The sequence below is a fragment of the Urtica dioica genome, chromosome 4 (assembly GCF_054948205.1).
Source record: "Urtica dioica subsp. dioica isolate 48M chromosome 4, U.dioica_male_clone48M_v1_H2, whole genome shotgun sequence".
Lineage (NCBI taxonomy): Eukaryota > Viridiplantae > Streptophyta > Magnoliopsida > Rosales > Urticaceae > Urtica > Urtica dioica.
The window spans coordinates 28,977,770-29,005,260 of NC_142759.1; the positions used below are offsets into that span (position 1 = coordinate 28,977,770).

General features: G+C 35.6%; 1 protein-coding gene and 1 pseudogene across 8 annotated transcripts; both read right to left on the reverse strand.

Moving 5' to 3' along the window:
- Window positions 1–7,062: 7,062 nt before the first annotated feature.
- On the reverse strand, window positions 7,063–27,076 carry LOC149401453 (subtilisin-like protease SBT5.4; annotated as a pseudogene). The gene is made up of 11 exons (XR_016296320.1): window positions 26,990–27,076; window positions 26,741–26,853; window positions 26,548–26,645; window positions 19,779–19,967; window positions 19,588–19,693; window positions 13,801–14,348; window positions 13,645–13,739; window positions 13,143–13,388; window positions 12,532–12,646; window positions 12,250–12,466; window positions 7,063–7,852 (listed from the first exon to the last, which is right to left on the reverse strand). The product of XR_016296320.1 is annotated as a subtilisin-like protease SBT5.4 (transcript).
- Window positions 23,470–26,417, reverse strand: LOC149401454 (E3 ubiquitin-protein ligase KEG-like). 7 transcript variants are annotated; one of them, XM_089613833.1, is made up of 8 exons: window positions 26,254–26,417; window positions 26,104–26,166; window positions 25,664–25,953; window positions 24,827–24,948; window positions 24,567–24,701; window positions 24,224–24,334; window positions 23,922–24,157; window positions 23,470–23,577 (listed from the first exon to the last, which is right to left on the reverse strand). In XM_089613833.1, the coding sequence occupies exons 4-6, from the start codon at window positions 24,935–24,937 to the stop codon at window positions 24,266–24,268; spliced, it is 315 nt and encodes a 104-aa protein (XP_089469959.1). In that variant the 5' UTR covers window positions 24,938–24,948; window positions 25,664–25,953; window positions 26,104–26,166; window positions 26,254–26,417; the 3' UTR covers window positions 23,470–23,577; window positions 23,922–24,157; window positions 24,224–24,265. The 7 variants fall into 7 exon arrangements, with proteins under 7 accessions (XP_089469959.1, XP_089469956.1, XP_089469958.1 ...); XM_089613830.1 differs by having other exon boundaries at window positions 23,922–23,993; window positions 24,210–24,334; XM_089613832.1 differs by having other exon boundaries at window positions 23,922–23,986; window positions 24,080–24,334.
- Window positions 27,077–27,491: the final 415 nt, after the last annotated feature.

Genomic DNA, 27,491 nt, shown 5'->3' on the forward strand with positions numbered 1-27,491 from the left:
TATTTAAATTATATATGAACATTATTTTTAAGTATTTGTTTCATTATAGGTACTTATTCGATCGTCAACCGAAAAGAATGGGAGCAAGCAAGTCTCCATGTGCTACACAACGTTTCCGAGGTCAAGCCATTTGTGGATATTCATTTGAATGAGTTGAGAGTGAATAATCCAAAGAAGGGTACAAATGAAAAATGGTTGCAAGAAGAGCACAACCGTTTGTTTCAAAACTGGCTTGGAAAACGCATATTTATAGAGGCAGGACATTCATCTACGTTGAGTAAACTATCTGGCGGGCCTTCCTCAATGGTTACAAGGTACACTGCTTGGTCTGTTAATGGTTTTACATTTTACACAAGGGAACGAGACAACAAGCATCCCGTACAAAATAGTGGTGTTACATTGTTTGCTGAAGCTTTACATGTTTCGTCGGCAAAAGATAAGAATCCAAAACATGCTTTTATGAAGTATTACGGATACATTGAAGATATTTGGGAACTTGATTATTACGGGTTGCGAGTCGCATTATTCAAGTGCAAATGGGCAGACAATAATCACGTTAAAGTTGATAATGAAGGAGTTACAATTGTCGACTTTAGACGGATTGGCTACGAGAATGATTCATTTATTTTGGCTTCGCAAGCAAGTCAAGTGTTTTTTGTTTCGGATCCAGCAAATCCGGAGTTATCGTTAGTGGTTCATATGAAAGCGAGAAACGGTAACGAAGAAGAAGACGAAGACATGTCTAGCATTCCTCCGTTCACATCAGGATTACCGCCAATTGATCAAGAGGTGGATGATTTTAATGATGACGATATGTCACATCTACTTCGTAAGGATATAGATCCTATTTTTGTTTGATATTGAACATTTAGATAATGTATTTTCATTTTGGATTTTATGTTATTCTCCTGTGTGGACAACGTTATTTTTCATTCAAAATTTCTCTATACAATGTCATTTACATTAAAATTACATTTCTCCAACATCGTCGCGGCTGAGTACAACTCTCGCCGTGGCAGGATAATCTCGCCGCGGCGAAATACAAATCCTGCCGCGGCGAGGACCCTTCTACAACGCTTAAAAAATCGTTGTAGAAACCTCGCCGCGGCAACGTGTATTCCATGCCGCGGCGAGGTTATTGCGCCGCGGCGGGAATATCACCTCGCCGCGGCGAGACAAGTTCTTAAAAAACACAGACTCTCGGTATTAAAAAATCAAAATCTCGCCGCGGCGAAATACAAATCCTGCCGCAGCAAGGACCCTTCTACAACACTTAAACAAGCGTTGTAGAAACCTCGCCGCGGCAACGTATATTCCATGCCGCGGCGAGGTTATTACGCCGCGGCGGGAATATCACATCGCCACGGCGAGACAAGTTCTTAAAAAACACAGACTCTCGGTATTAAAAAATCAAACTCTCGCCGCGGCGACATACAAATCCTGCCGCGGCGAGGACCCTTCTACAACGCTTAAATAAGCGTTGTAGAACCCTCGCCGCGGCAACGTATATTCCATGCCGCGGCGAGGTCATTACGCCGCGGCGGGAATATCACCTCGCCGCGGCGAGACAAGTTCTTAAAAAACACAGACTCTCGGTATTAAAAAAATCAAAATCTCGCCGCGGCGAAGTAATATTTTAGCCGCGGCGTAGAGCACTCGCCGCGGCGGGGAATATACTGTGCCGCGGCGAGAATAGTCACGCCACGGTGAGAAAGGTACCTAGCCGCGGCGAAGAAGCAGTTTACCACCTAATCATTCACTTTTTTTCCAATATTTAACCTGTTCTCCAACTAAAAATGATCATTCAATTAAAATTTCTACAATCAATAAAACAAACCAAACTAGTCTTAAACTGAAACTTAAATTTAGTCATAAACATAAACAAACCAAGCGAGTCATAAACATAAACAAATAAACCAAACTAGTCTTAATTTGAAATTTATATGGAAGAGTTGGTGTTGTTGGTTCTTGAAATTTACTCGTCATTCGGTGGTGGTGGTGGTGGGTTCGCCGGATATTGAGGAGGTGCCATATGCGGTGGCCACTGTGGTGGTGCGTACGAATAGTCGGAGTACTGAGGATATGGAGGAAATAACACCTGATTCTCTTGGTTGATGTCCCACCGAGAGTAGAGATCGTTCAACTAATTGATGTGAGAGGCGCCATACTCCGCTAGTTGGTGCATGTACTGTTGCATGTGTTGGAACCCGCCGACGAGATAGTTGGAGCAATGAGCAATGTAGTCGATGGTGGCGGGGTCGATTACCGGAGGTGCTGGTAAGCGCAATAGGGGCTCCGCTTCCCCCTCTTCCCCCTCTTCCTCCGCTTCTTCCTCTTCCTCCGCTTGTGGATCCTCCCTAATCTTGTACCGCTCAATAATGGAATCCGTAATAGGCCCTATTATACTGTTGATTGTATCCCTTTTCGAGCGTGGTACCCCCACATTTGTACAAAGGCCGGTAATGATCGCCGGATATGGCAAACCGTGTCGTTCATTAGTATAGTCGAGTTTCTTCATCCAATTATAGATGAATCGACCGACGTTAATGGAAAGGCCTTTAACAATGCAGAACAACACCTGGATACGATCCTCGTCGAGAGTGGTGAAGTGCTTGATCGGATAGAGACGAGCGCAAACAAAGTAAATCCACGCTTTAGCGATCCTGGTGAGTTGGTCACGCTTGAGTACCCTTTTTCCTTTTTCAGTTACCCAATCCTCTCCCGGAATGCACAACACCCGCGACATCTCCTCATGGCTGCAACTTCTTAGCCATTCTCGATAGCCCTCGTTCTCGAAAGGCACATCTGGGGTCCCAAGAAGATCGTTGATAGCTTCGATACTCATATCGACCGGTTTCCCACGGACCGTCACAACATCACCTTGGGAGTCCGGCAAGTTTGCGTAGAATTCGTACACGAAGTTGACGTTCGAATCAAACTCGGGTACATCACAATACCTCCCCCAATCATGACCAACTATGCTGTTGCGGATTAGCTTTCCTATATCCGACGTATTGCTTACATTGAATCCTCTCTCATGGATAATGTTACGCGGCAAGATTTTGTCGTAGCGTTCCTCCGCGACCTTGCTAGTAAAGATACTCGAGTTGTATTCCTCCTCGGGAGACTGTTGACGAGGTCGCTTACTTTTTACTTTACTCTGACCTCTGGAAGAGCTCGGAGCCTTGAAGGCCGTGTTTTTAGTTCGACGCATTTTCAAGCTCCTACAAAACATAATCATAAACAATTCTACAATTAACATATAACAAATTATATATCAATTCCAAGAATATATATTTAAACATGACAAATTAAAACAATTCCAACATTCACAAATAATTCATAAACAATTCGACCAATCACAAATTCATGAACAATTCGATCAATCACAAATTCATAAACAATTCAATCTCAACATTAATATACATAACCATTTTAACCACTAACCTATGTAACAATATGTCAAACACAATCCGGACATTTCAATTTAACTCAAATTCTCATTCAAATTCATTCATATCAACAAAACCCTAATTTCACTAAATTCACTCATACATATTCCACTAACCTAAATTCACTCATTCAAATTCCACTAACCTAAACCCTAATTTCTTGTTCTAAAAAGAGAAAATCAAACAAAACCCTAAATTTGTGAATTAAAAAAATCAAACTATATGCAATTCGGGTAAACAACAAGAAATCCATATCAACAACACGAAATTAAATCAATATACACCTTAAAAAACTTTTAAAATCATACCTTACAATGAGGCGGCAAGAGAGAGAGAGAGAGAGAGAGAGAGGCGCGAGAGGAAGCACGGCGAGGACTCGGCGAGAGATAAATGACGGCGAGGACAAGGCGAGAGAGAGTTGGCGGCGAGGACAAGGCGACGGCGAGATTTTGGGGCGGCGAGGACGTGGCGAGGGATTTTGAAAGAAAAAAACTGGAGAGATGCGGCCGAAAATGGTTGTCTCGTGTGTGGGTATTGGAAAAAATGAGAAAAAAAAACTGAAAACGGCCTTTTATAGTGAAAACCTAAAAACCCTCGCCGCGGCGAACATATGTCTTCGCCGCGGCGTGGAGTTCCTACAACGGATATTATAACCGTTGTAGGAACGTCTCGCCGCGGCGAGACAGTTTCTTAAAAAACTGCTTGACCACGGTATCCACCTCGCCGCGGCGGAGGATATTTCTGGCCGCGGCGAAATTATGTCGCCGCGGCGAGAAATATTTATCGCCGCGGCGAATAGATTCTACAACGCTTGTAAAAAGCGTTGTAGAAAGTGTCGCCGCGGCGATGTTGAAATTGTGCCGCGGCGAGGCCCATCCTTCTACAACGCTTTTACCATGCGTTGTAGAAATTTCTCGCCGAGGCATAAATCACGTGGTGCCGCGGTGAGGATTCTACAACGGATAGTGTAAACGTTGTGGAAAATCTGAAATTTATGTACTTCTACAACGCTTAACAAAAGCGTTGTAGAATAACTAAGTTTCTACAACGCTTAGCTTTAAGCGTTGTAGAAACCATCAGATTCTACAACGCTTATCCATAAGCGTTGTAGAAACACTATGTTTCTACAACGCTTATGTAAAGCGTTGTAGAATCCCTAGTTTCTACAACGCTTATGTTAAGCGTTGTAGAAAGTGGGTTGTATAATCCAACATTTGTAGTAGTGAGACAAACCTAGCATTTTTACAATTGTTGATGTTATTGTTGTTATTGATATACATTGATACACTGGGAGAGTGTAAGAGTGAAAAGTGAGGGGAGCTCAAATCTAGGGGGAGCATAGGCCAGTAACACCATAGGGTAGTTTGGAGTTAGGAATAGTGGAAGGTAATCATCCATTGTATTCTAGTATGTACTAATTCTATTGTCTAGTAGAGTTACTCTTTTCACCGAGATACAAATCCCCCAAGAGTAGGAAGTTGAGGCCGAACTAGGTTACCAATCTTGGTGTCTTTTACTAGCTTTTATTATCTGTTGATTGTTGTTCTTTCAGTTGTTCTTAAGTTGTCTAACAAGACAGGTAATACAGTATATCTGGACTATCAATCTCCATGAGCAGTTGCGAAATGAGAACCATACGAGAACCGTCTGCGTGATGAAGATAGTACTCGCTCAAAGGATCGTCAATGGCGGATATCAATTGCGAACCAATGCATGCGAATGAATTCTCTGACTGCGAGTTTATTTGTTCATCCACGCTCATCATTGATGGCGAATTCATTGAAAACAATAACTGGATTAATCTTGACTATAATCTCAAAGCTCGAATCAAACGATCGTTGCAGAAGATTACGAATGCTCTGATACCATAATACAAGCAGAGCTCGAAAGAGAGGAAGAATCTAGATCCAGTTTTGATTGGAAAGAGAGATTCTCATTACTTGATCAAAATGAAGTCTGACAAGCTTATATATGAAACTGAGACGGTTATAACAAAATTCACCCAAATAAACACTGATAACATGACACGTGGTTGAGTGAACTCAGCTGAAATATATAAGAGATGCAACATAGGCTTACACTTAGGACTTTGACTCTAATAGTACTGTGCAGGAATGTCCGGAAACGGACTTTCCGGGATTTCTTCCGATGCCACTGTTATCGCCTACGACATTTCCCAAACCCTTAAAAGTCTCAGGAAATTACCAACAAAATAAATCTTTGTTGCCTCTCTTCAGCTTTTTTTTTATTTATTATGATATAGTTTTCTTTTTCTTTCTCTCTTTCCTATTGTTACAGGAATCATCACTATGTGTACTGCTTTCAATTGTAAAAAATTAAGATCAAAATGAAAGTTACAGATCGAGATTATGTAACATATATTATTTCGTAACACATTTTACTACCTTTCCAACATACGTCTGTGTGTGTATATATATATATATATATATATATATATATATATATAATATATGTATATATATGTGTGTATATATATATGTGTGTGTATATATATACACGCACGTACATACATTTAGGAATCAGGTTGTCAAATATTGATAGACAAGGAGATGAAAATATAAAATATATTAAGCTATACTAAGTTTTTCATCTATCATTACTCTACGTCAAACATAGTTCTAATAATTTTCAAAATAATAAACCTTTGGTGACAAATAAAAAAATAGAGAAGAAATTGGAAAATTTAAATTTCAATAAAATCAACCTAAAAATTTTCACCTTAAGGATAATATTAGTAACTTTACGATTTTAAGAATAAAATTGAAATATTATATTAACGATAAAATTATTTATGTTCAGATATTCATTAGTAGATCGTTGTTTAAAATATTAATACTCGATAAATCTAGAGAAATTGGATAAAATAACTATTATATACTAATTGATTAAGAATATAGCAAAAAAATTATTTTGTTAAGCAAATTAGCCAAAAGTTTGTGTTGTAAAAAAAAAAAAAAAAAACAGATTTGACACTATATATAAAATATATAGTATAGATAAAATATTTAACTTTATACAAAAATTATATACATGTTTAGATAAAATGTCAAACCCGTATATAAATTATAGGCAAAGGAAAACATTTTATGTTCACCTGATATTCGAAATTTGTTCAATTTTGCATATTTTGCTATCGTCGTTAAATCTAACGGAGGCACAGTGTGCCCAGGGGAGACTGAAGTCCCTCCTCATAAAAAAATTATATTCTTTGTCCATTTAAAAAAAAAATTACACTAAAAATTTACAAATTAGTTTTCCTAAAAAAAATTCCTACGCATTAGCCCCCTTAATTTCAACTCTGGCTCCGGTCATTAAAAAACCTTATTATGCTCCGTCCCCAAACATTTTTTACGTTGGTAATCATTGGAGTTTGTATGATAGTTAACTTATTGACATAGTAAGAATAACTATAATTTTTTTGATGAAATTAGAAAAAACAACAATTTATAAACTAAATCGTTAAACCCAAGGACAAAATGAAAAAAATGTATTAAAAGTTCAATGACTGAATTTGATATTCAGAAGTGCGTTGACTATTTGTTTCAATTTCGTCAATAAAATTCAACAAAAGTTATTTTTCTTTTAAAATGATAGACCAACCTATTAATACTAGCATCTGGTTCGAATATGAGAGACGGCCGGGGGAAAGTGAGAAATAAGGAGAGATGAAAAAAAAAATAGTAACGAAAGCCAAGACTTTCTATAAATATAAATATAACCCGTAAGAAAACCAGCCAAAATCACTAGCGTAAAAAAATAAACGATAAAAATATAAACAAAAAAAAAAAATCAAAATTTGTGAGAGGTAGCTAATAAGAAGAAGAAGAAAAGAAGAAGCTATATCTGAACCACGATGGGACTTGTGACATGGTGGTCGATCCCATCACTCCAAACAAGGCTCCCGAAACGGTAGCCCTTGAACCCGAATCCCTTCTCTCGTAGAGTAACCCTAAAGCTCTTCTCTTCCCCGAATCCCTCGAACTTCAAAACGCTAGGCTCAACCGGGACCGAGACCCCTTGCGGGGCCCGGATGTGGGCGGTGTAGATGCAGGGCCGCCGGTAAACGTTCTTGAGGCGGCGGAGGACGGTGAGAGAGCCAGAGAGGCTGGGGACGGCAATGGAAGGAGAGTTGAAGTCGGTGAGAGCCATGTTTTGGGCCGGGCAAGAGTAGGGTTTGTGGTCGGAGAAGGTTGCGATGGCGGTTTGGTTGTAGCCGGTGGCGCAGAGGAAGTCGAGGTAGTCTTGGATGGTGAGGTCATACACTAGACCTGGGTCCACCGCTCGGTTCGGACTCACATGGCCGTGCCCGTAGTTGAACGGCGTCGCCTCTTCGCCCTTCCAGTCTTTTATCGGATTTCCAGTGTTGTCCCTCGTCGTCGCTGCATTTCATTACATTAATTCTATTATTGTTATGATTCATCACACCACAATCAACAATAATGATAAAACTAATTGGGTTAGAATTTTAACTACATTTTTAAATTAAACAATTACTATAAATCTTTATCAAAATGAAAAAGAGCTGCATCATTTTAAACAACTTTCAGGTTAAAAAAAATAACTGACGTTGCCGTATAGTATAGAGTTAATAAGGTATGTAGATATGTCCCCTTTTTGGTGTCTCTAGTTAACTTTAACTTCTTTTTTTTATATATATATTAGGACAAATTAAACTCATGCCCCCTGAACTTTTGACCATTTAACAACGTGGTCCCTACTTTTATTTTTCTTACGGTGTCGCCCTTAAACTTTCATATTCTTACAAACTTAGTCATTCCGTCTATTTTTTTCTATATTCCGTCTATTTTAACCTGTGTAATCGACATATTACAACTTGAATATTTAAAATTACTTATATACCGTTCATTTAATTATTTTATATTTAAAATTAATAATTTAAAATTAAAAAATTTCATTTTTCATTTTGTTTGTTGTCTTTTTTAATACATTTTTTAATTATACTTTTTTTCACGATAATAGAAAATTAATAATAAATAATAATTCATTTTTACAATTCATTTTTATTAAAAATTCATATTTTACATAATTATTTTATTTTTATTTATTTTTTATATAATAATAATAATTTTTAATAATATTAAATAATTATAAAATCAATATTTTTTGTTATTTTATAATTTTGTCCCTGTTTAAATAGTCACATGTCAATCACATTGGCAAAATAGATGGATTGTTGAGAAAAATAGACGGAATGACTAAATTTGTAAGATTGTCAAAGTTCAAGGGTGACGTTGTAAGAAAAATAAAAATAGAACCACGTTGTTAAATGGTCAAAAGTTCAGAGAGCATTTATGTAATTTATCCTATATATTATCATAATTTAAGTGGAGAGAAACGCGTGAATAATTAGAAAAGATGAGACACTTACATATATTCAAGTTTTTATTTTTTATTTCTTAAGCATACTATAGTTTCAACAACGCGCAATGCGCGAGTCAACAAAATTATTATTGTTTTAAAAAAAATAGAAAATAAAATAAGAAAAATAGAGTGAGTTGAACACTTTTAATTGTATTAAATTAAATTTATCAAAATCGTTGTCAATGATTTTTAAAAATAACAAAAAGGTAGAAAAAATAATCTTTTATGATTCAAAGTTTTTCAAAATATTGCATGTTTTCCTATTCTTCAGATTTCTTAGAAATATTATGGATAAAAAAAAATTAGGTAAATAAAAGTTGAAGTTAAATTTTGATAAAAAAAAAATAAATAAAAAAATATAGAGAAATAGATAGTAAGAAAACTTTCTTATATTTATATTCATAATATATATTGTTATGTTAAATTGCAAAAGTGATAACATATAAAATCTACGTATAATATTAATAGCACATAGTTTTTTCAAGAATATATATATATATATATATATATATATATATATATATATATAATAACATATACTCAAAATAATGTATGTTATTGATATAGTATAATATAGTATTACACTACTACAAACAGGGGATTCCACAACGGTACAGTACCGTTGATTCCACAACGGTTCTGTACCGTTGTGGAATCCTCCGCTGTGTAATGATTCCACAACGGTACAGTACCGTTGTGGAAAAATTTAACAGATTTAAACATCTCACCGCGGCAACGTGTATAGTTCGCCGCGGCGAATCTTTCCACAACGGTAGGCGAAATTTTACACGTAGCCGCGGCGAAATCGTACCTGAGAGCTATTTTTGTAGTTTTCTAATTAAAAAACCTGAAATGAAATTATATATCCAAAACAAGATATTCATAACATCCAAAACCAAATATATATAAAAAAAAAACATCCAAAACAAATATCTATATCATCCAAAATCAAACTAATATTCACATTCTATAAAAGTTTGTACGTAAAATACTCACTCTTCTCGAACTTTTTCTAAGTTATCCGGTGTATATGACTTCTTCAATTGTACGTAAACTTTGATTGACTGTTACTTCGGTCTCCTTGGTTGTCAAGCTTGAAATCCGAAAAAAAAAATCCTTATACGCACAACAACAAAAAACATTAGAAAACAAATATTCGTGTAAATTCAATACTTCAAATAACATGTAATTAATTTACCTTTTTATCAACTTCCTTGGTTGTAGTAGACATAATCTATGAAAAAACAAAATTAAATATAATCTCAATTCAAACCAATTCCAATACAAACTCAAAACGAAATTCAATTTCAATTCAAACTAATTCCGACATAAACTTAAAGCGAAATTCAATTTCAATTCAAAACAATTCCAACACAAACTAAAACCAAAATTCAATCTAATATTCTAACTCAATTCCAACTCAAACTCAAGGTAATCAAATATTCTAACTCAAATCCAACATAAACTCAAACCAAAATTCAATTCCACTCATTTTCTACATAAATATCAAATTCAATATTCAATATCTACATAATTTAGACACAAATAAACAATTCTAACCTAATTTCAACATAAAAATACAAATTAAATAAAAAAATACTTACCCGGATTGAAGACGACGAGCATGGGGTGTGGTGAGTCAATGAAGTTGTCAGAGATTTGGGTTGTGGTCGGAGGCAATGTTTTTGTTATTGTCTACTACAACAATAGAAAACATTAGAAAACAAATATTCGTGTAAATGAAATACTTCAAATAACATGTAATTAATTTACTTTTTTATCCACTTCCTTGGTTGTAGTAGTTATAATCTATGAAAAAACAAAATTAAACATAATCTCAATTCAAACCAATTCCAATACAAACTCAAACCGAAATTCAATTTCAATTCAAACTAATTCCGACATAAACTTAAACCGAAATTCAATTTCAATTCAAAACAATTCCAACACAAACTAAAACCGAAATTCAATCTAATATTCTAACTCAATTCCAACTCAAACTGAAGGTAATCAAATATTATAACTCAAATCCAACATAAACTCAAACCAAAATTCAATTCCACACTCATTTTCTACATAAATATCAAATTCAATATTCAATATCTATATAATTTAGACACAAATAAACAATTCTAACCTAATTTCAACATAAAAATACAAATTAAATAAAAAAAATACTCACCCGGAGTGAAGACGACGAGCATGGGGTGTGGTGAGTCAATGAAGTTGTCGGAGATGTGGGTTGTGGTCGGAGACAAGTTTGTGGGTTTGTGTGGGGGTGGGTCGGAATGTTTGGTGGGTTTGTGAAGAGTGGGTTTGGTGGGTTTGGAAGAAGGAGAGGCGGAGAAGAAGAAGGAGGGCGGAGAAGAAAATGAGGACGGGGGAGAAGAAATGGGCGGAGAAGAAAAAGGAGGGCAGGGAAGAAGAAGAAGGGCGGAGAAGAAGGAGAGGGTTGCGGGGAAGAAGAAGGGCGGGGAAGAAAAAACGGTGAGAAGAAGAGAAGGGCGGAGGAAGAAGAGAGAAGGGCGGAGAAGAAGAAGATAGAAGAGAGAGAGAGAGAGAGAGAGAGAGAGAGAGGGCGGCGACGGCGGCGGGGGAAGAAGGAGGGGCGGCGAGTGGGCGTGGGTTGGAGAGAGAGAGAGAGAGATAGTGGGTTTTGGTCGGGGAGAGAGAGAAAGAAAGAGAGAGAGAGAGAGAGAGAGAGAGAGAGAGAGAGAGAGAGAGAGAAGAAGAAGAAGAAAAGAATGAAATTTCTGAAATTTTTGAATAAAAAATCGAGAGGGAAGTTTTTAAGTTCCAGTCTGCGACATGTCGCCGCGGCCAAGGCTTAAGCTCGCCGCGGCAAAATGTTTGGTTTTACAGATCTCCCACAACGGTACACTGTACCGTTGTGGAAGCGTTTGGCCGCGGCGAGTTGATGCCTTGGCTGCGACGAGATCCAACAACGGGTCACTGTACCGTTGTAGAATGTCCGGGATTCCACAACGGTACCACAGTACCGTTGTGGAAGCATAAAGATTCCACAACGGTACAGTTGTACCGTTGTGGAATCCCGGACATTCCACAACCGTACAGTGACCCGTTGTGGAATCCCGGACATTCCACAACGGTACAACTGTACCGTTGTGTAAGCATATAGATTTCACAACGGTACTGTGTTCCGTTGTGTAATCCAACATTTGTAGTAGTGTTAGTAATTATAATTATAATATATATAAAAAAAAAATTATACAAAATATATTGATGATAGAGGAAAAAAAAATTAAAAGCCGAAAACAAAAAATTAAGGTCGTCATGTGACAGCCTCAGGATGAAAGTGAGAGAGGAGATGCTCTTTATTATATATATATATATATGAATTTTGGTAGTGAAATGAATGGTATGAAATTGGTACCGGTGGTCAGGAGGGCAGATCGGATGGCGGCAGGGCTACAACGAGGATGGATCTTTCTGAGAAGAGCGACGATTGCGGCGACATGGGGGCATGACATGGACGTTCCAGACATGAACATGTACGGACTTGTCTTCATGACGTCATCCCCATTACTACTCTTTTCTTGTGCTCCCGAGTACGCACCCAGCACTTGCACTCCAGGAGCCGTTATATCAGGCTGATCAATATCATATATTAATTAGTTATCAGAGTTAAGTGACTAATTAAGTGTATAAGTAATACCTTGAGGATGTGAGGGGCAACAGAATTGGGTCCGGCTGACGAGAAAGCTGCCATTACTGGTGCAGGCTTTGTGCCTATTGCCGTGCTTGGGGGAAACAGCGTCACTTGTGGATTTCTACAATATTATTTATTATACATACAACTTCTACAATTTAGCTTTGTGGGTTACAAAATTGGTACTGGGAACCGCAAATAATATACCTGAGATTTACATAACACAATGATCTTAATATCTGAATTTTTGTTTTTTTTTTTTTTTTTTGTGAAATACAACACCTAAAGTAATAACTTATTCATGATTTTAAAAAGTATCATTAATACAAAGCATCTTATTCTAGCCATCTAAAAATAGCAACTTATTTATAATGGTTTGTCCTAGTGTGTAAATAGAATTAGAGTATAATTCTAATAGATTATTTAATTTATCTTTGAAATTTCTTAGAACATAGATTTCACTTAAAAATTTCAATATTTTTTTTTCAAATTGACTAAATACGAAAATAAAAAATAAAACAGATGCTTATTATTCTAGATAAAATTAGTGTTTAAAGATCAAAATGGCATGCACATATGTATCGTTGTATTATAATATGTGACTGGGGATTAGTTACCTGGTGGAGTTGATGTAGGCGAAAAGTGAGAGAGCGTCGTTGTAAGTGATGTGTGAGGCGGGGAGGATATAGGGATCTGGAACGGTGTCGTTTCCAGTGGAAATGTCGTTGCACAGAATCATGCCCACAGCTCCAGCGAGGCTTGCTTGCTTCCCTTTGTCCAGCCTGGCTGTTTGACCTCTGAGACACGCCACAATCTTTCCCTTTGCCTTTGATGGATCTAGGCTTCCTGGCTTACACAGCATGCTGTTCCACAACCAAACAATAATATTTTTTACAGTGTTAGTAACTTTCATTTGTCTAAAAAAATTGCTTGAAACTAATTGACAAATAAAATAGATAAAATTATAAATTTTAACAAAATAATCAAAGTTACGTTGATTTTTAACATGGACTATTTAGCAAATCCTAATTTTAAACGGCAATTTTGCTATAACAGATCTCATACTCATTGATTTTGCTATTATAACTAGGGCATAAATAACATAACAAAGGGACTTACGCATCAGAATCCGAAGAATTTGACATCTTAGCTTGAGCACCATTAATCAGCGGGTAGAATCTTCTCTCATGTAACGCAGGGGAAAAACTCACACCCTGAAATCAATCAAAAATCAATTCAATTCAATTCACCACACAAATTAATCAAAACCAATACCTTGAAGCGCAATCCATTCGGGAGCTGAACATAAGCCGGGAAATCCCTATCCAGGGTGCTCGCGGCAACGGTGATGACCCACGGCGAGACATTCGTGACGGTGGCTCCGTTGGGCCCGTTGTTCCCGGCGGAGTAAACAACGGAGATTCCTTGCTGGACAGCGTGAAAAGTGCCGACGGAGATGGCGTCCTTGAAGGCGGAGCCGGGGGGCCCCACCGAGGGAGAGGGAGATGACGTGGACGCCATCGTGGACAGCATCGTCGATTGCCGCAAGGACGTCCGCGGAGGAGCAGCTCACGAGCTCGAGGCCGTCGGGGGACGGCCAGCAAGCCTTGTACGCGGCCACGCGTGCTAGTGGGGCCCCGCCCTTGGCCGTCCCCGCCGCCGCCCCCGAATAGTTCGCTCCGGACACAAGCCCTCCTGCCGCCGTCGACAGTGTGTGGGTCACGTGCCCCGCGTGGTCCAGCGGGGATTTCAACCATGTGCTCTTGATTTTTCCGTTTAGGGCCTCAGAGCCTTTGTAGTAGTACCTTGCTCCGATGAGCTTCCTATAATGGCTGTGTTTGGCATAGCTTTGCTTTTTAAAAAAGTGATTTTAAAATAGCTGTACGAAAAAACTGTTGTTTTAAAAAACAGATGAGTATTTGGTAAACTATTGTAAAATAGCTGTAGCTGTTAACAAAAGCTGATTTAGTATTTGGTAAAATATATATTAATATTTATAAGTATAATTATTTATATAAAATGTAATTAACAATAATAATAAGATATATTTTGTTATATAAAAAATATATCAAAGTGGGTGTCTATAGAATGTAAAAAATAAATTATAAATTTTGGTGACGTCAAAAAAATTATTTGATAAAAGCATGTAAAGATAATTAGAATTAAAAGTTAGTGTAAGAGAAAAAAAAGTTAAGAGAGAGAAATTACAAACCAAAAACTAAAGCTACGTATAAAAGCTACAAATTGTAGCTTTTGGTTTTTTAGTTAAAATATTCAAAAACACTTTTTAGTGTTTAGAAAAAAGCAATTTTACCAAACACTTAAGTATGATTTAACTTTTAGAAAAAACTAAAATCAAGCTTAATAAGCTGAACCAAACATAGCCATTATGTGATCATATACATATTAAAAAAAATATTATGCAAAATAGTCCTTCTAAGCTCATTTAACTACCAATAAATCTTAGCGGTTGCAAAATTTTCAGCTAAATATATATATTCAAATGTATATAAAATATTAATACGATGTATCAAATATTTACTAATAAAATTATTACTTTTTATCTAACATTATATTATATACATAAGTATCTATTTTGTTTATACGGTGCATCGCATTCAAGGAATCGAATCCCGTTACTGATACCGTACCGAGACTTAGATTTTGCAGGGTTACCGGGAGATACCCTTGATTTACCGGGGTATCTAATGAGAGTAAAGGTAAACCGTACCGGTGACCTTACCATTACCGACATGGTATTAAATACCGGACTTGCCGAGAGGATATTCAGAAAATAAGTATCTATAAAAGTTCATACATAACATAAGATAAAAATGAAATAATATACGATATCTTTATTACATTATAACACAAGCCATATATATCTTAATAATAATAATAATAATAATAATAATAATAATAATAATAATAAGATGTATTAAATATCATTAATATCTAATCTATTATATTTAAGTATTTTTTATCAATCTTCTAAAGTTAAATGATCACACATGATATAATTTTTCTTTTATATTTGATAAGTAATTATTATATTGTTAAATAATTAGATAAAAAAAAATTTAAGAGTTTATAATAATTAAGTTTGTCAATGTAAATAATACAAAGCTAAGTTAAAAAAAAATAATAAAAATTAATCAATAAAAAATACAAGAATGAAGAATAAATAAAAGAGAACAAAAACAAAAACCTTATATATATATATATATATATATTTACTATATATATATTATATATACACGTAGGCTGATAAATAGCTATATATAGTAAATATATATATATATATATATATATATATATATATATATATATATATTCAAAACTCAAAAGTCAAGACTGTCAAGTACACAATTCAGCTTTTAAATATAATATATATATATATATATATATATATATATATATATATATATGGGAATTGACACAAATAATACCATCTCAATGTCACTTACCAAATATTGCCAAAAATCAAAAAATTGACGCATATAGTACCTAGAATGTAAAGACTATTATACCCTCAGAATTCTTTTAAACACATCCTCAACTCATTCCCGGTTCTTCATTTTCTTTGTTCTACAAAAAAAAAAAAAAAAAAAAAAAAAAAAACTGTTCGCTCCCTCTCTTCATCTTCATCCCGCTCTTTCTTTTCTCGCTCAACCCACGATTTCGGCCATCCCCAATCCATTTCCCGGTTCTTCATTTTCTTTTTCCTAAAAAAAAAATGAAATTGTTTGGTCCTCTCTTCATCTTCATCTTCATCCCTCTCTTTCTCTTTCTCGCTTAATCCACGATTTCGGCCATCCCCTACCCATTTCCCGGTTCTTCATCTTCTTTTTCCTAAAAAAAATGTTTGGCCTCTCTCTTCATCTTCACCCATCTCTTTCTCTTTCTCGCCCAACCCACGATTTTGGCCCCTCATCACATCTCATACCCACGCGCAACTACCTAGTCGGTCCCTCTTTATCGTCTTCGGCATCCATATAACCATTCTCTCTTTCTCTCTATCTCGCTCAACTCTCTTGGAAAAACCCAAAATTTAGGCGAACCAAAACGCGCGCGGACCAGCACTCTCGCTCAACCCACACGCAACCCCAAATTTCGGCGACCCGACCCATCCTCATTGTGTTTCTCTTCGATCGGCGACCCATTTCCGGTTACCCATTTTTCTACAGTGAGTTTCTCTAGATCTTGGATAACATTGTAAAAAAAAGGAGGTTTATTTAAATATTCATCCGAAATTGCATGTTTGTTGAGTTTATGTTTGTTGAGTTTGTGTGAGATAAATTGGTCCGAAATCCATGTTTGTTGAAGAAGATTCAATGTTTACAATGTTTCATTCATGAAATTTTGATTTTGGATTAAAAAACAGTAGAGTGTTGCCGGTTTGATGAGTATTTACTCAAAATAAGGATTGTAATGTTTTCACAATTTTTTTTGTTCTAATTGATGAGTATTTTAGCTTCTAGGTTCATGTTTGGTGATTTGATTTGTTTTAAGTTTTATCTTCAATGACGAAGTTGAAAGATACCAAGGCAAATGAGGCCTCAAAAGTTGTCCGACGAAGTCCTAGGACGGCTTCGAAAAGGAAGATTATTGAGTCGTCCAAGAGTTCCGACGATGACGCGTTCATGGTCGCACCACCCAAGATGAAAAATGTTTAGAATAAAAATTAAGTAGCTTATATAGAGTATTTTTTGGTGACGCATTGGTTTGTTTTGTGTTTGATATATATTAAAAACAAGGCCGTGTCATCAGGCGTTACGGCGGCCTCGGAGAGTCCTACCACTCAGGTTTCCAGAAAGGTGAGTTCGTGACATTTTGATCCTGTTTCGTGACATACTGGTAACGAACTGATTGAGTTCGTGACCGATGTGTCACGAACTCGCCCACTCCGTGACTGATGTGTCACGGACTGACCCACTTCGTGACACATCTGTCACGAAGTGGGTGAGTCTGTGATACATCAATCACGGAGTGGGCGAGTTCATGACACATCGGTCACGAACTCAACCAGTTCGGACCACATAGTAGATGTAATTGAGTTTATGTAATGGTTTCACTAATTATGTGTAGGAGTGGAAACAGTGTATACCCGAGGCCAACATTGAAGATTTTTCGCTTAACTTCCACGGGGGATTGGAAAATTTCCTCACTCTCTTACTTGGCCATAGCATCAAAACTCAAGCTGGTTTCGCCCAATCATGTTTTGGGCAGTTTGTGGGGCAACAAAAAATAGTCCGATCATCGGCGATTATAAGCCACCTGGTGTTGAGGACCGGGAGCTTCGAGGGAGAATATCTCCAAGCTTAGTTTATGTCAAACTTGTTTTGGTACTTTAGCTCGTGTGTATTTAAGGTAACAAGAATATCAAAACATGTTTTGGTACTTTATGATAATGCAGCTATATTATGAATATTCTTATATTATTGGCTTTCCTTAGCCTATTATGTTTTAGTACTGAAGATCCATTAGCCTTATATTCTTCTTATTATTATGCCATATGAACAATGAATTCAATATCACAATTCCAATATCACATTACACAGGCGAGTCCAACAAAAGTCAAACCAAATCAAATGTAATTTCATTTTTAAACCATTCAATACATCTCCGACTCATTTGAACAATAACACAATACCTATAAACAAAACAACAACAACCAGCATTTTATCAAGATGATTGTTATTTAAACGCGCGGCTTCCGATGTGTTGACGAACTGCAATCACTCGACTCCATCGTGATTGTATCAACATTAATTGTTATTTAATTCTGAAAGAATAAATAAAAATCATCAACAACAAGGTAAAATTGTTATTTCCAGTTCGTGACACATGTGTCACGAAGTGAATCCATTTCGTGACACATGTGTCACGAAGTGAATTCACTTCATGACACCCTGGAAAAATCGGGAATTCAACAAAAAAACACCATTTTTGACAAACAAATCACACCCAAACACAATGGAACCTATTTCAACATGAATCAAAACAATTAAACATGTTCTTGTATGTTAAGGATAGGAAGAACTTACCAAAATATGTTTGAAGAAATTTTGGATCTAGGATTTGCAGGAAGAAGAAGCTTGGATTTTGAAGCTTTTATGAATAATTTGCAGAAAACAAACTTGAATCTTGAAGTTTTGATGAACAACCTTGGATTGCAAAATGGTTTTAGATGGGTTTAACATTATTGCAAAATGGGTTTAAGAAACTTACACTCGGCGAGCAAGAAGATTACGGCGACCCAAGAGATGAAGATTCCGGCGACCCAAGAAGTTTCACTCCTTCATTCTCCAGCTGAGCCCAAGAGGAAGAAAAAGCTGAAAAAAACCGTGAAAGAAGTTTCAGATGGGAGAAGTGAAACGTAAGATGTATTTGAGAAGATAAGAGTGTTGATGGTAGTTGGGGAAAATTTAATTTCTCTCTCATACCAAAAGTACTAGTTTTGTCAATTTTTTTGTTTTTGGCTAAATTTGGTAAGTGACATTGAGATGGTATTATTTGTGTCAATTCCCCTATATATATATATATATATATATATATATATATATATATATATATATATATATTAAGTGGCCCAAATTTACTATCTCCTCCTATCACTTCGTTTTCTTCCTCAAACTAACCTTTAAAATGTTTTAAAATCACCATTGAACCTCTGCAATTTTTATTGGAAGTTTATTTACATATCTCGGCGGTAACTCGGAGAAAATGAACGTGATGAAGTCGGGAAGTGTTCGACACTCGCGAGATTTGTTCGTGTTCAAAAAGCGGTTCGCTTCCCGTTCGGTTTACCCCAATTCCCCGGAAAAAAAACTCCGGTTTTTTAAGGAATCATATCAGGATCTCTCCATTTTCCAGTTCTCGGACGGGAACAGACCGGTTCCCCGAGATTTTAAACCTTGATCGCATGCATATTGCTTTTAAAAGAAATTAGTTTTTTTCCTAATTTTTTAATATTTTTCGAAAACAAATAGTTTCAATGTTTACGCATATGATATAAAATTCTATATATTGAATATATATAATATAATTTAGTAGAATGACCTATTGCAAGCGAATCCATCGGAGTAGTTATCGCAGGTGCCTTTCCATCTTGATGGAATACGTCCGTAGTCTTTGTCGTTGAAGCTCGTTGATGACGGCCAAACACCTATAACTCGATTTAAAAAATATAAACGAATGAATAAAACTACATATAGGGTTTATTATATTATACATGTGATTACTGTACATACCACTGTCAACGTTTGCGACGATCATATGATTTCCGAAATTGGTTTTACCCCACAACGAACCAGGAATAAGAAAACGAGTTATATCTTTGTATTCCGGATTATTGTATTCCTGATTCAAGAAAGCCCATGTTCTTGTGGTGTGTAACTTTATTTCTTTGTTCAAGAAGACCGACACAACTTCTGGGTGCTCTACAATACATTAATCGGCACTGAATTAGTGTTTCACTACATAGGGCTTCATATCTATATAATAATATGTTTTTGCGATGTAAGTCAAAATAAATTCATCAGTTATATAATCACCAACATGTATTTTGTGACCCTAGCACTAGCACGAACGGTTATGAATGTATAGCGTATATATAATGATATATATATATATATATATATATATATTAATACTAGATAGTAACACGTGCTTCGCACGTGATTAATAGTGTGTAATTTAGAATTTATTAAAATCAGCAGTCATTATTTTTTATATAAATAATAAGCAATTCAAAGTATACAAATATAATCGATGTACATCATTCTAAATCAAAAAACGAGAATAAGAAAAAAAAATTACAGTTGACCAGTATAATCTATATAGTAAATATGATAAAATAAATTAAATATAATCAGTCACTACATAAATTAAAGTCTACGTTGCATTCTACTTTAATGAAAAATTATCGTTACTCAGTCACGTTCCAGAAGAGAAACGACAAGTCAAATGAAATAATAATCTTGTAGAGCAAGACATGACACACCAAATCTGAGAGAGAGTGAGAGAGACTTATGATAAACACCTTGAACGGGAACATGACCTCCACAACTCAAATCGTGTAAAAAGATAAAACACACACCCAATAAATTCTATGTGGGAGAGAAAAATCATAGAAGTTGAACACCGTTGTCTCTGCCTTTTCGAATAATTGTGAGTGCCCTGTAAATAATCCACCTAGTCACATAGAAAATGTGAGAAACAAATAAAAAAAAATACTTATCCTTGTTATAATACGTGAGGAAAAAAAATTTAATTTCTTTTAGATAAATAACTACTTACCTCAAATTGATCATCTGAGCAATGCATCGATGTAAGACGACGTTGACGTTTACTGCGTCCCTGATTTGAAGCTTGAGAATATTCATCTAATAAAGATAGGTGAAGATCCCTATAGACGGAGGAAAGGCACCCAAAAAAAAAACGTTATACCAGTTCACATTATAAGACCTGAACAAAGAAGGAAAGAGAAATTGATTCGACCATCTCTCGTTCTGAAATGATCTGCTAAATTGAGTTGGTCAATTAATCATACTTTAGGACCAGTGAAAATTGAGTTGGACACATAAGATAAACAAAAAAAATCATGAAATATAGAATAAAAATTCTGAGTTTTAAAAAAAATCTAATTCCATTTCAATTAGATAAATTTTATGTAACATGATAACCTCCTATTAGATAAATGTTAGGTAACATGAAAAAGAAAAGAAATATAGAGAAATATAAACTTGAGAAAAACTAATAGAGAAGAGATAGAACCTTGAGCGGTCTCGTTAGGATGCATGTTACACAAATTTTCTGTTTGATGATAAAATTTTGGGATGGTCTCTCAGACCGTGAGAACCTGCAATAATAAATAGAAAGGTAAACCGTAAACATAAACAGGGAAGCTTGCTTAAGAGGCAAAGAGTCGTTAAAATTGTAGAAAAGAAAAGATTGAAAAATAACTACCTTTGTTCAGAGATGAATAATTAATTGACACATCAAATCTGAGAGAGAGAGAGAGAGAGAGAGAGAGAGACTTATGATATTCTTTGTGTATATATCAGTCTTCGATTCGTTGCCCGACTATGAATCAGGTCAAAATCTGATTTTTTTTTCTCAAAAAGTTAGTTAATTGTATTAGAGATGCATTTGAAATCTATTCTCAGACTTTGGTTTCTTGGCATGCCAGTTACGATTGTGAAGCTAAATTCTTAACTTCCTTTGCTTTAATTATTTTTTTTAGTAGCGAATTAATTGTACCATTGTTATACCAAGATCCAAGTTCAACTACCATTGTTGTGGAACTTGGATTCGAAATCAATGGGGATACCGTTCAGAGCTATACCATTATGACCATGGGTTGTCATGAAATTTTCCCAGTCAAGGATTGCAAGCTTTTATTTAAATTATATATTAATTTGGTGTTTGATCAAGTCAAGATTTGGCTTAAATTTTGATTTCTTGTTTAAGTTGTGTGCTCACTAAAACTTCAGATGAAAATTAGACTTCTTTATTTAAAATGTATGATAAGGCTTATTTCAACATAGTTTTTTTTACTTTGCTATTAACTGAAATGTGGATTAAAATATTTATAACCGAGATAGGCATAAGTTTTCTTCTAATTTTCTAGTTCAGAACTCAGGAAGCCTGATCTTCAGCAGCTGCAACGTGTTGCTCGATAAGGAATAGAAGAGGAGATTGAGAAGAAGAGAATCAAGATCACCATAAAAAGAGTTAAGCCTTGGTCATAATCTTAATTAAATTTTCCGATTGTTTTATAATATTGACTGAGTAGTGGCACCCTCGGGCTGTTGATCACCAGCTGGCCAGCGACCAAGATGCATGTTTTTGTTTTTATTTTTTATTTTTTGCATGTTTGTTCTCCGTTTTATTTTTCCTGGTATAATGCTTAGCATGTCTTTGAATTCCGTCGTTTAACGTGTAACGATGTATATGTGGTATAAATAACTTTTGGCTCTGGCTTAGACTTGAACCAAAATATGCGAAATGATCTCCGCTGCGAAGTTCACTCTCATGTCCCCCAACTAAAATCTTGATTGTGATCACATCTAAGGTACTAAATCATATCAAATTTTTGTCTACACGGTTATATCGCTCAACTTAATAATAAATTCTGCTTACCATTTTATTTTGAATAAGCAAATGGACCCGGGATAAAGTTAATAAGAAAATATTATTGCAGTCTCATTCGGAGGGTCGCTACACATATCTAGTTGGGCACAAGGCCGCAAATAGTGTGTGTTGTGATTGTGTACCCATGCATTATATTTTCTTTTAAGCATTTATATTGACATATCTAGTTGGCTATGTCACAATTTGTAATTACAAGGTTTAAAAATACCAATTTAACATGGAAGATGTAAGATGAAAAAAACAGCTGCATGTTGGACCTTTTATCATACTATTACTTAACAAACCCAGAAAAAAAAAAAAACATGCCATTTTGAAAAGAGATTAAAAAAAAAAGAAAAAAAAAGTGATATCAAAGTAAACTGGGAGGGATGGCTTTAAAGCACATTCAAGATCAAAACTTTACCCTGTTATGAAATTAATATCCCAAGCTATAACCAACTAAAGCCCGACCTTCCAAGAACTCGTACTCGAAGCTCCACCTTCTCTACTCACAGTTCAACATGGAAACAAACACTTTCGAGACAATTTATAACAGAGAATTGAATATATCAATCATCATGTCCGCTTACAGGCGAGCTCAAGTGCACGAATAAAAATTGACTTCTTCTGGGAAATTGGGTATTCAAGAACGAATTTAGTCAAATGATTGCAAGTCAACGGAATCCAAGTTTGAACTCGTTTTTTTTTTCACTTGTTCTGCGATTAACTTAACCAAAAACTAAGGAATGCTTTAATAAAAATAATGATACCATAAATGTCAATCGTGAGAGTCGAGATAAGTCATTCCTGGAGCGAGGAATCGGAGAGAGAGCCTTCCAAGTCCCGTCGACGGTCGATCCGGTCTCCACAATTCTCTGGAAGATGACGAGAGCGGAATCGGACGGCCAAGTTAAGCTGAAATAGCAAACAATCGAGAGAAGAGAGAGTTACTCACATCAGATTAGCGAAAATTGGCATCGAAGCAGAGCTCATGAAACAGAGCTCTACTCTCAGAATCTTCTTTGTAAATGACCCGACCGAAATGGGATGTAACAATATAACGAAAGACCGGTAAATTGAAGAAGCAGCCATGTAAAAGTATAGTAACCAGATTCACTCAAGATTTCACATTGATGAAATTTGATTTCAAGTAGAACTCTCTTTCATATTGAATTTCTGTTAAAATTTTGATTAAACTCGAGATTTCATGGGATAATGATAACATAAAAGTCAATCGTGAGAGTTGAGATGGTTTATACCTGAAGCGAGGAATTGGAAAGAGAGCCTTCTGACTGTAATAAAATCCTTGCTGATGTGTTGAGCTCTTATTGCTTGAAAAGGAAAATGAAAATGAACAGAAATGATCATTATTTTAGATATAGATATAGATATATATTAATTCGTGATATGATATCACCTAGAAATGTCCGTACGAATTGCCAAGTGCAGCTTTTTTGGAAGAAAAAAAATAGTGCAGACTGGAATTCAAATTCCCCTGAAACAAGTACAATATAAATAAATAAATAGATAAAAATCCATGTGCTTGCCTGTTATTTCTTACTTCTGCAGCGACATCTGGATTCCGAAGCATACTAACAAGCCATTAAAGATTTTTGCGAGTCATTTCAACTGTCTCAGCTGCTATATGCAAAGCATTATCACCTTCATCATCCTGGAAAAAAACACGAGCAGAAGCGTCACAAACATGCGAGTGAAAATCATATTAATCAAGTGAGCGAAACAAATAGCCGATTGGCCTAGCATATATTCTAGGACTGCCTAAACATTCCATGTTTTATCTCACAACAAAGAAACTCTGAGATTTACCCATTTCAAGACATCGATAAAAGGAATAGTCCAATTCAAACTACACAAGATGAAGAAAGAATATTAAAAATTCAGACCTGCAAATTATAATTTGCCCCAGCTGCCTGAAGCAACCCGGCACATGACTTGGCTCCTCTAGCCAATGCTACATGAAGAGGAACTGTATTGTGTTCATTCCGAATGTTCACATCAACCCCAACATCAAGAATAATCTGCTCAACAATAACAAACTCGAGGTCTGACATGTCTTGAAAACCGAGGAGAAAGAAACTTGCATTCAAAAGTTACAATAAGAAATACTTATAGCATTCTTCTGAAATAGATATGTCGGGTATACCATGACCAGCTCGATATCATTAGCCATTGCAGCTGTATGAAGATCAGTTCGACCATGTTGGGCATCTTGAGATGTAGGATCTGCCTCAGCATTAAGTAGTATTCGCATCATTTCTCTCCCCTCTGAAAACAGAACCAATGCATCAAATTAAACCATCAAAAGATATCTTCGAAAGGTAAGAACAAGAAGCAGGTAAATGGACAATAGAATACGATGAACAAATGATCAAAATTTGGATTCGAACCACAACGAAATCCAAGGAATCATTCTGAGACAAGACAAACTCGAGAATAGCTCGATGGCTACACTCTAGAGTCTAGATAGAAGGAATTTAATTTTTTTTAGGCTGGACTCTTGTATTGTAATCTGTGATGCATAACTTTACTCATTAACAAAAAAAAATCCCGTCTCTTTAAAGAAAAATAGCCCACAAAACGCATTAGCCATGCGTACAATATTCTACACAAAAGGTATAACAGGACCAATAACAATAGTCATCTTCTATTATGATTAAACCGAGAGTTTCTCAAATTAGGGAAGACCGCTAAAATACCATAAAACAAAAAAAATTAAATAAATAAATTAAAACACGAGCTGTTATGAACGAAGGAAAGCCTAGATTCAATAAAATGGATTCTTAAACATACACAAAACTGAGAAAAAGGATCATATCTATTGGAAGAAAAATGAGACATAAATCAAGGGAAAATCTCGATTCAATAACATGGATTCTTAAACATACACAAAAGTGAGAAAAAAAGGTTGGACGAAATCGTTAGATTAAAGAATAAAATGAAACATAAATCAGATTTCAAATAAAAAGAACAAAAGGACTACCTATTTGTGTGTTGATTTCGTTTGTGAAGCAACACAAAGAACAAGGACCACTGCCACGTTGCTATTCAGCATGAAGCATGAAGTTAGTGTGAATTAGGTCAGACCCATATAAGAATTTGGGTATACTCCGGAAACGCAGACGACAAAGATTGACCAGTGACCAGATAAAGGACGTCATCGGAGGCCCAGTCGAGTCATCACAACATTTCTTTGAATCAAGGTCGCCAGAGGATAAGAGGGCCCTAATTTATAAACCAATTCAAACGAATCACTCAATTCCAACAAGAAATCTGAAATCAAACAAAGAATCAATCAATTCAACACTCAATAATCAAGACCCGAACCCTAACTAATAGATTCAAACACTAAATCCACAAAACTCAATTTCTCAACCCCAAATCGGGCATTAAACTAACCAAAAATCAAAGTTTGGCCTTTACCTTGTTATGGAGAGGAACAACACGCACTTCCTTCTCTTCCTCACAGATTCACACCACCCACCTCTAGAAGAACAAAAGAAGAGAAGCTCAAACCTAAAATCTCCAACTTTAAAATTCGGAAGAGAAAAGAAGAATAAGTCAGGGACTTACCATAAACAACTCATGCAAAATGTACCGCCTATATCTCTCTCCAACACGGACGGGTTTTTTTCCTCTTTGAATCAATATGGTAATCAAATGGAAGGGGTACGAAATGGCGACAATGGACATAAAACTGGTTTGTGACGATTAGAAACCGAGCGAACAAAAAGTCCGGTTATTGGGCGAAAAAAAAACAAAAGGAAAAGAAAAAAAAAAAAGCTTACGTGTCGTATTATAATTGGATAAAAACGTTATGAACAGTGATTTCGGATTTGCACTTATTATGTTTTAATAGATCATTACTTGCAATTTCAGCAGCTTCATCCTCGTTAAGAAACGCAGTGAAACCATTGACGTGCCATTTGTACGAAATCGAGATTGACTCTTTTGCCTTCTCTTTGCTGTAAAATCAATAGCAGAATATTAAACTCAAACGCATACATCTAGATGATAAACAAAATATGATATTTATACCAATACCAGTATGTATATATACCTTCCCAAAAAAGAACCAAGGAATTCATAGTGAGAATCAGCCACGAGGTCATGAAGATCGGCTTCTGAAACATTAGAAGCGTGGTTGTGTGATCCCAAATACACTATGTACGACTTTTATATATTGTTGCAAAAACAAAAACAAGAAGAATAAATGGTGTTAGTTCATTTATGATACCAGGCAGTAAACTAGAAAGCAAAGGAAAAAAACGGGGAAAGACGATTGATATATTAAAACGGGAGTACATACTCTTTTAACTGGTAGAGATTGTACGTGAAAGAAAGAAAGAATAATGAGTAAGTGGATGATAATCACTGAAGGCTTTAGCCACTCCATTCTTGCTCTGTGGAATTTAGTGCCACAAAACTCTTTCTCTATGCCCTAGCTGCATTTGTGAAGAATTATATACCAACTAAAAACAAATATATATACTTTTCTTCTCTAAAAGTATGGAGTAAATCGTGGTGATAAATAAATATAATATTTATAATCTTCGCTCTATAAGCTTCATTATATGTAACTAAAAAGAGAATAAGAAAAAATCGTTTATAATCGTTGGGGTTGGAAAAATAAATTTAACCAAAAAAATCGTTATCTATAAAAAATAATACGTGTGTGTAACAATAAATAATACGTGAAATCGCAGATTTTCTCGCGGAAAAATTAAGGAAGGAATCTAGTTGAACATGGAATGAACGGAAATATCAAACAATAGTTATCATGAATCTCAATGTAAAATACTTTTATTGTA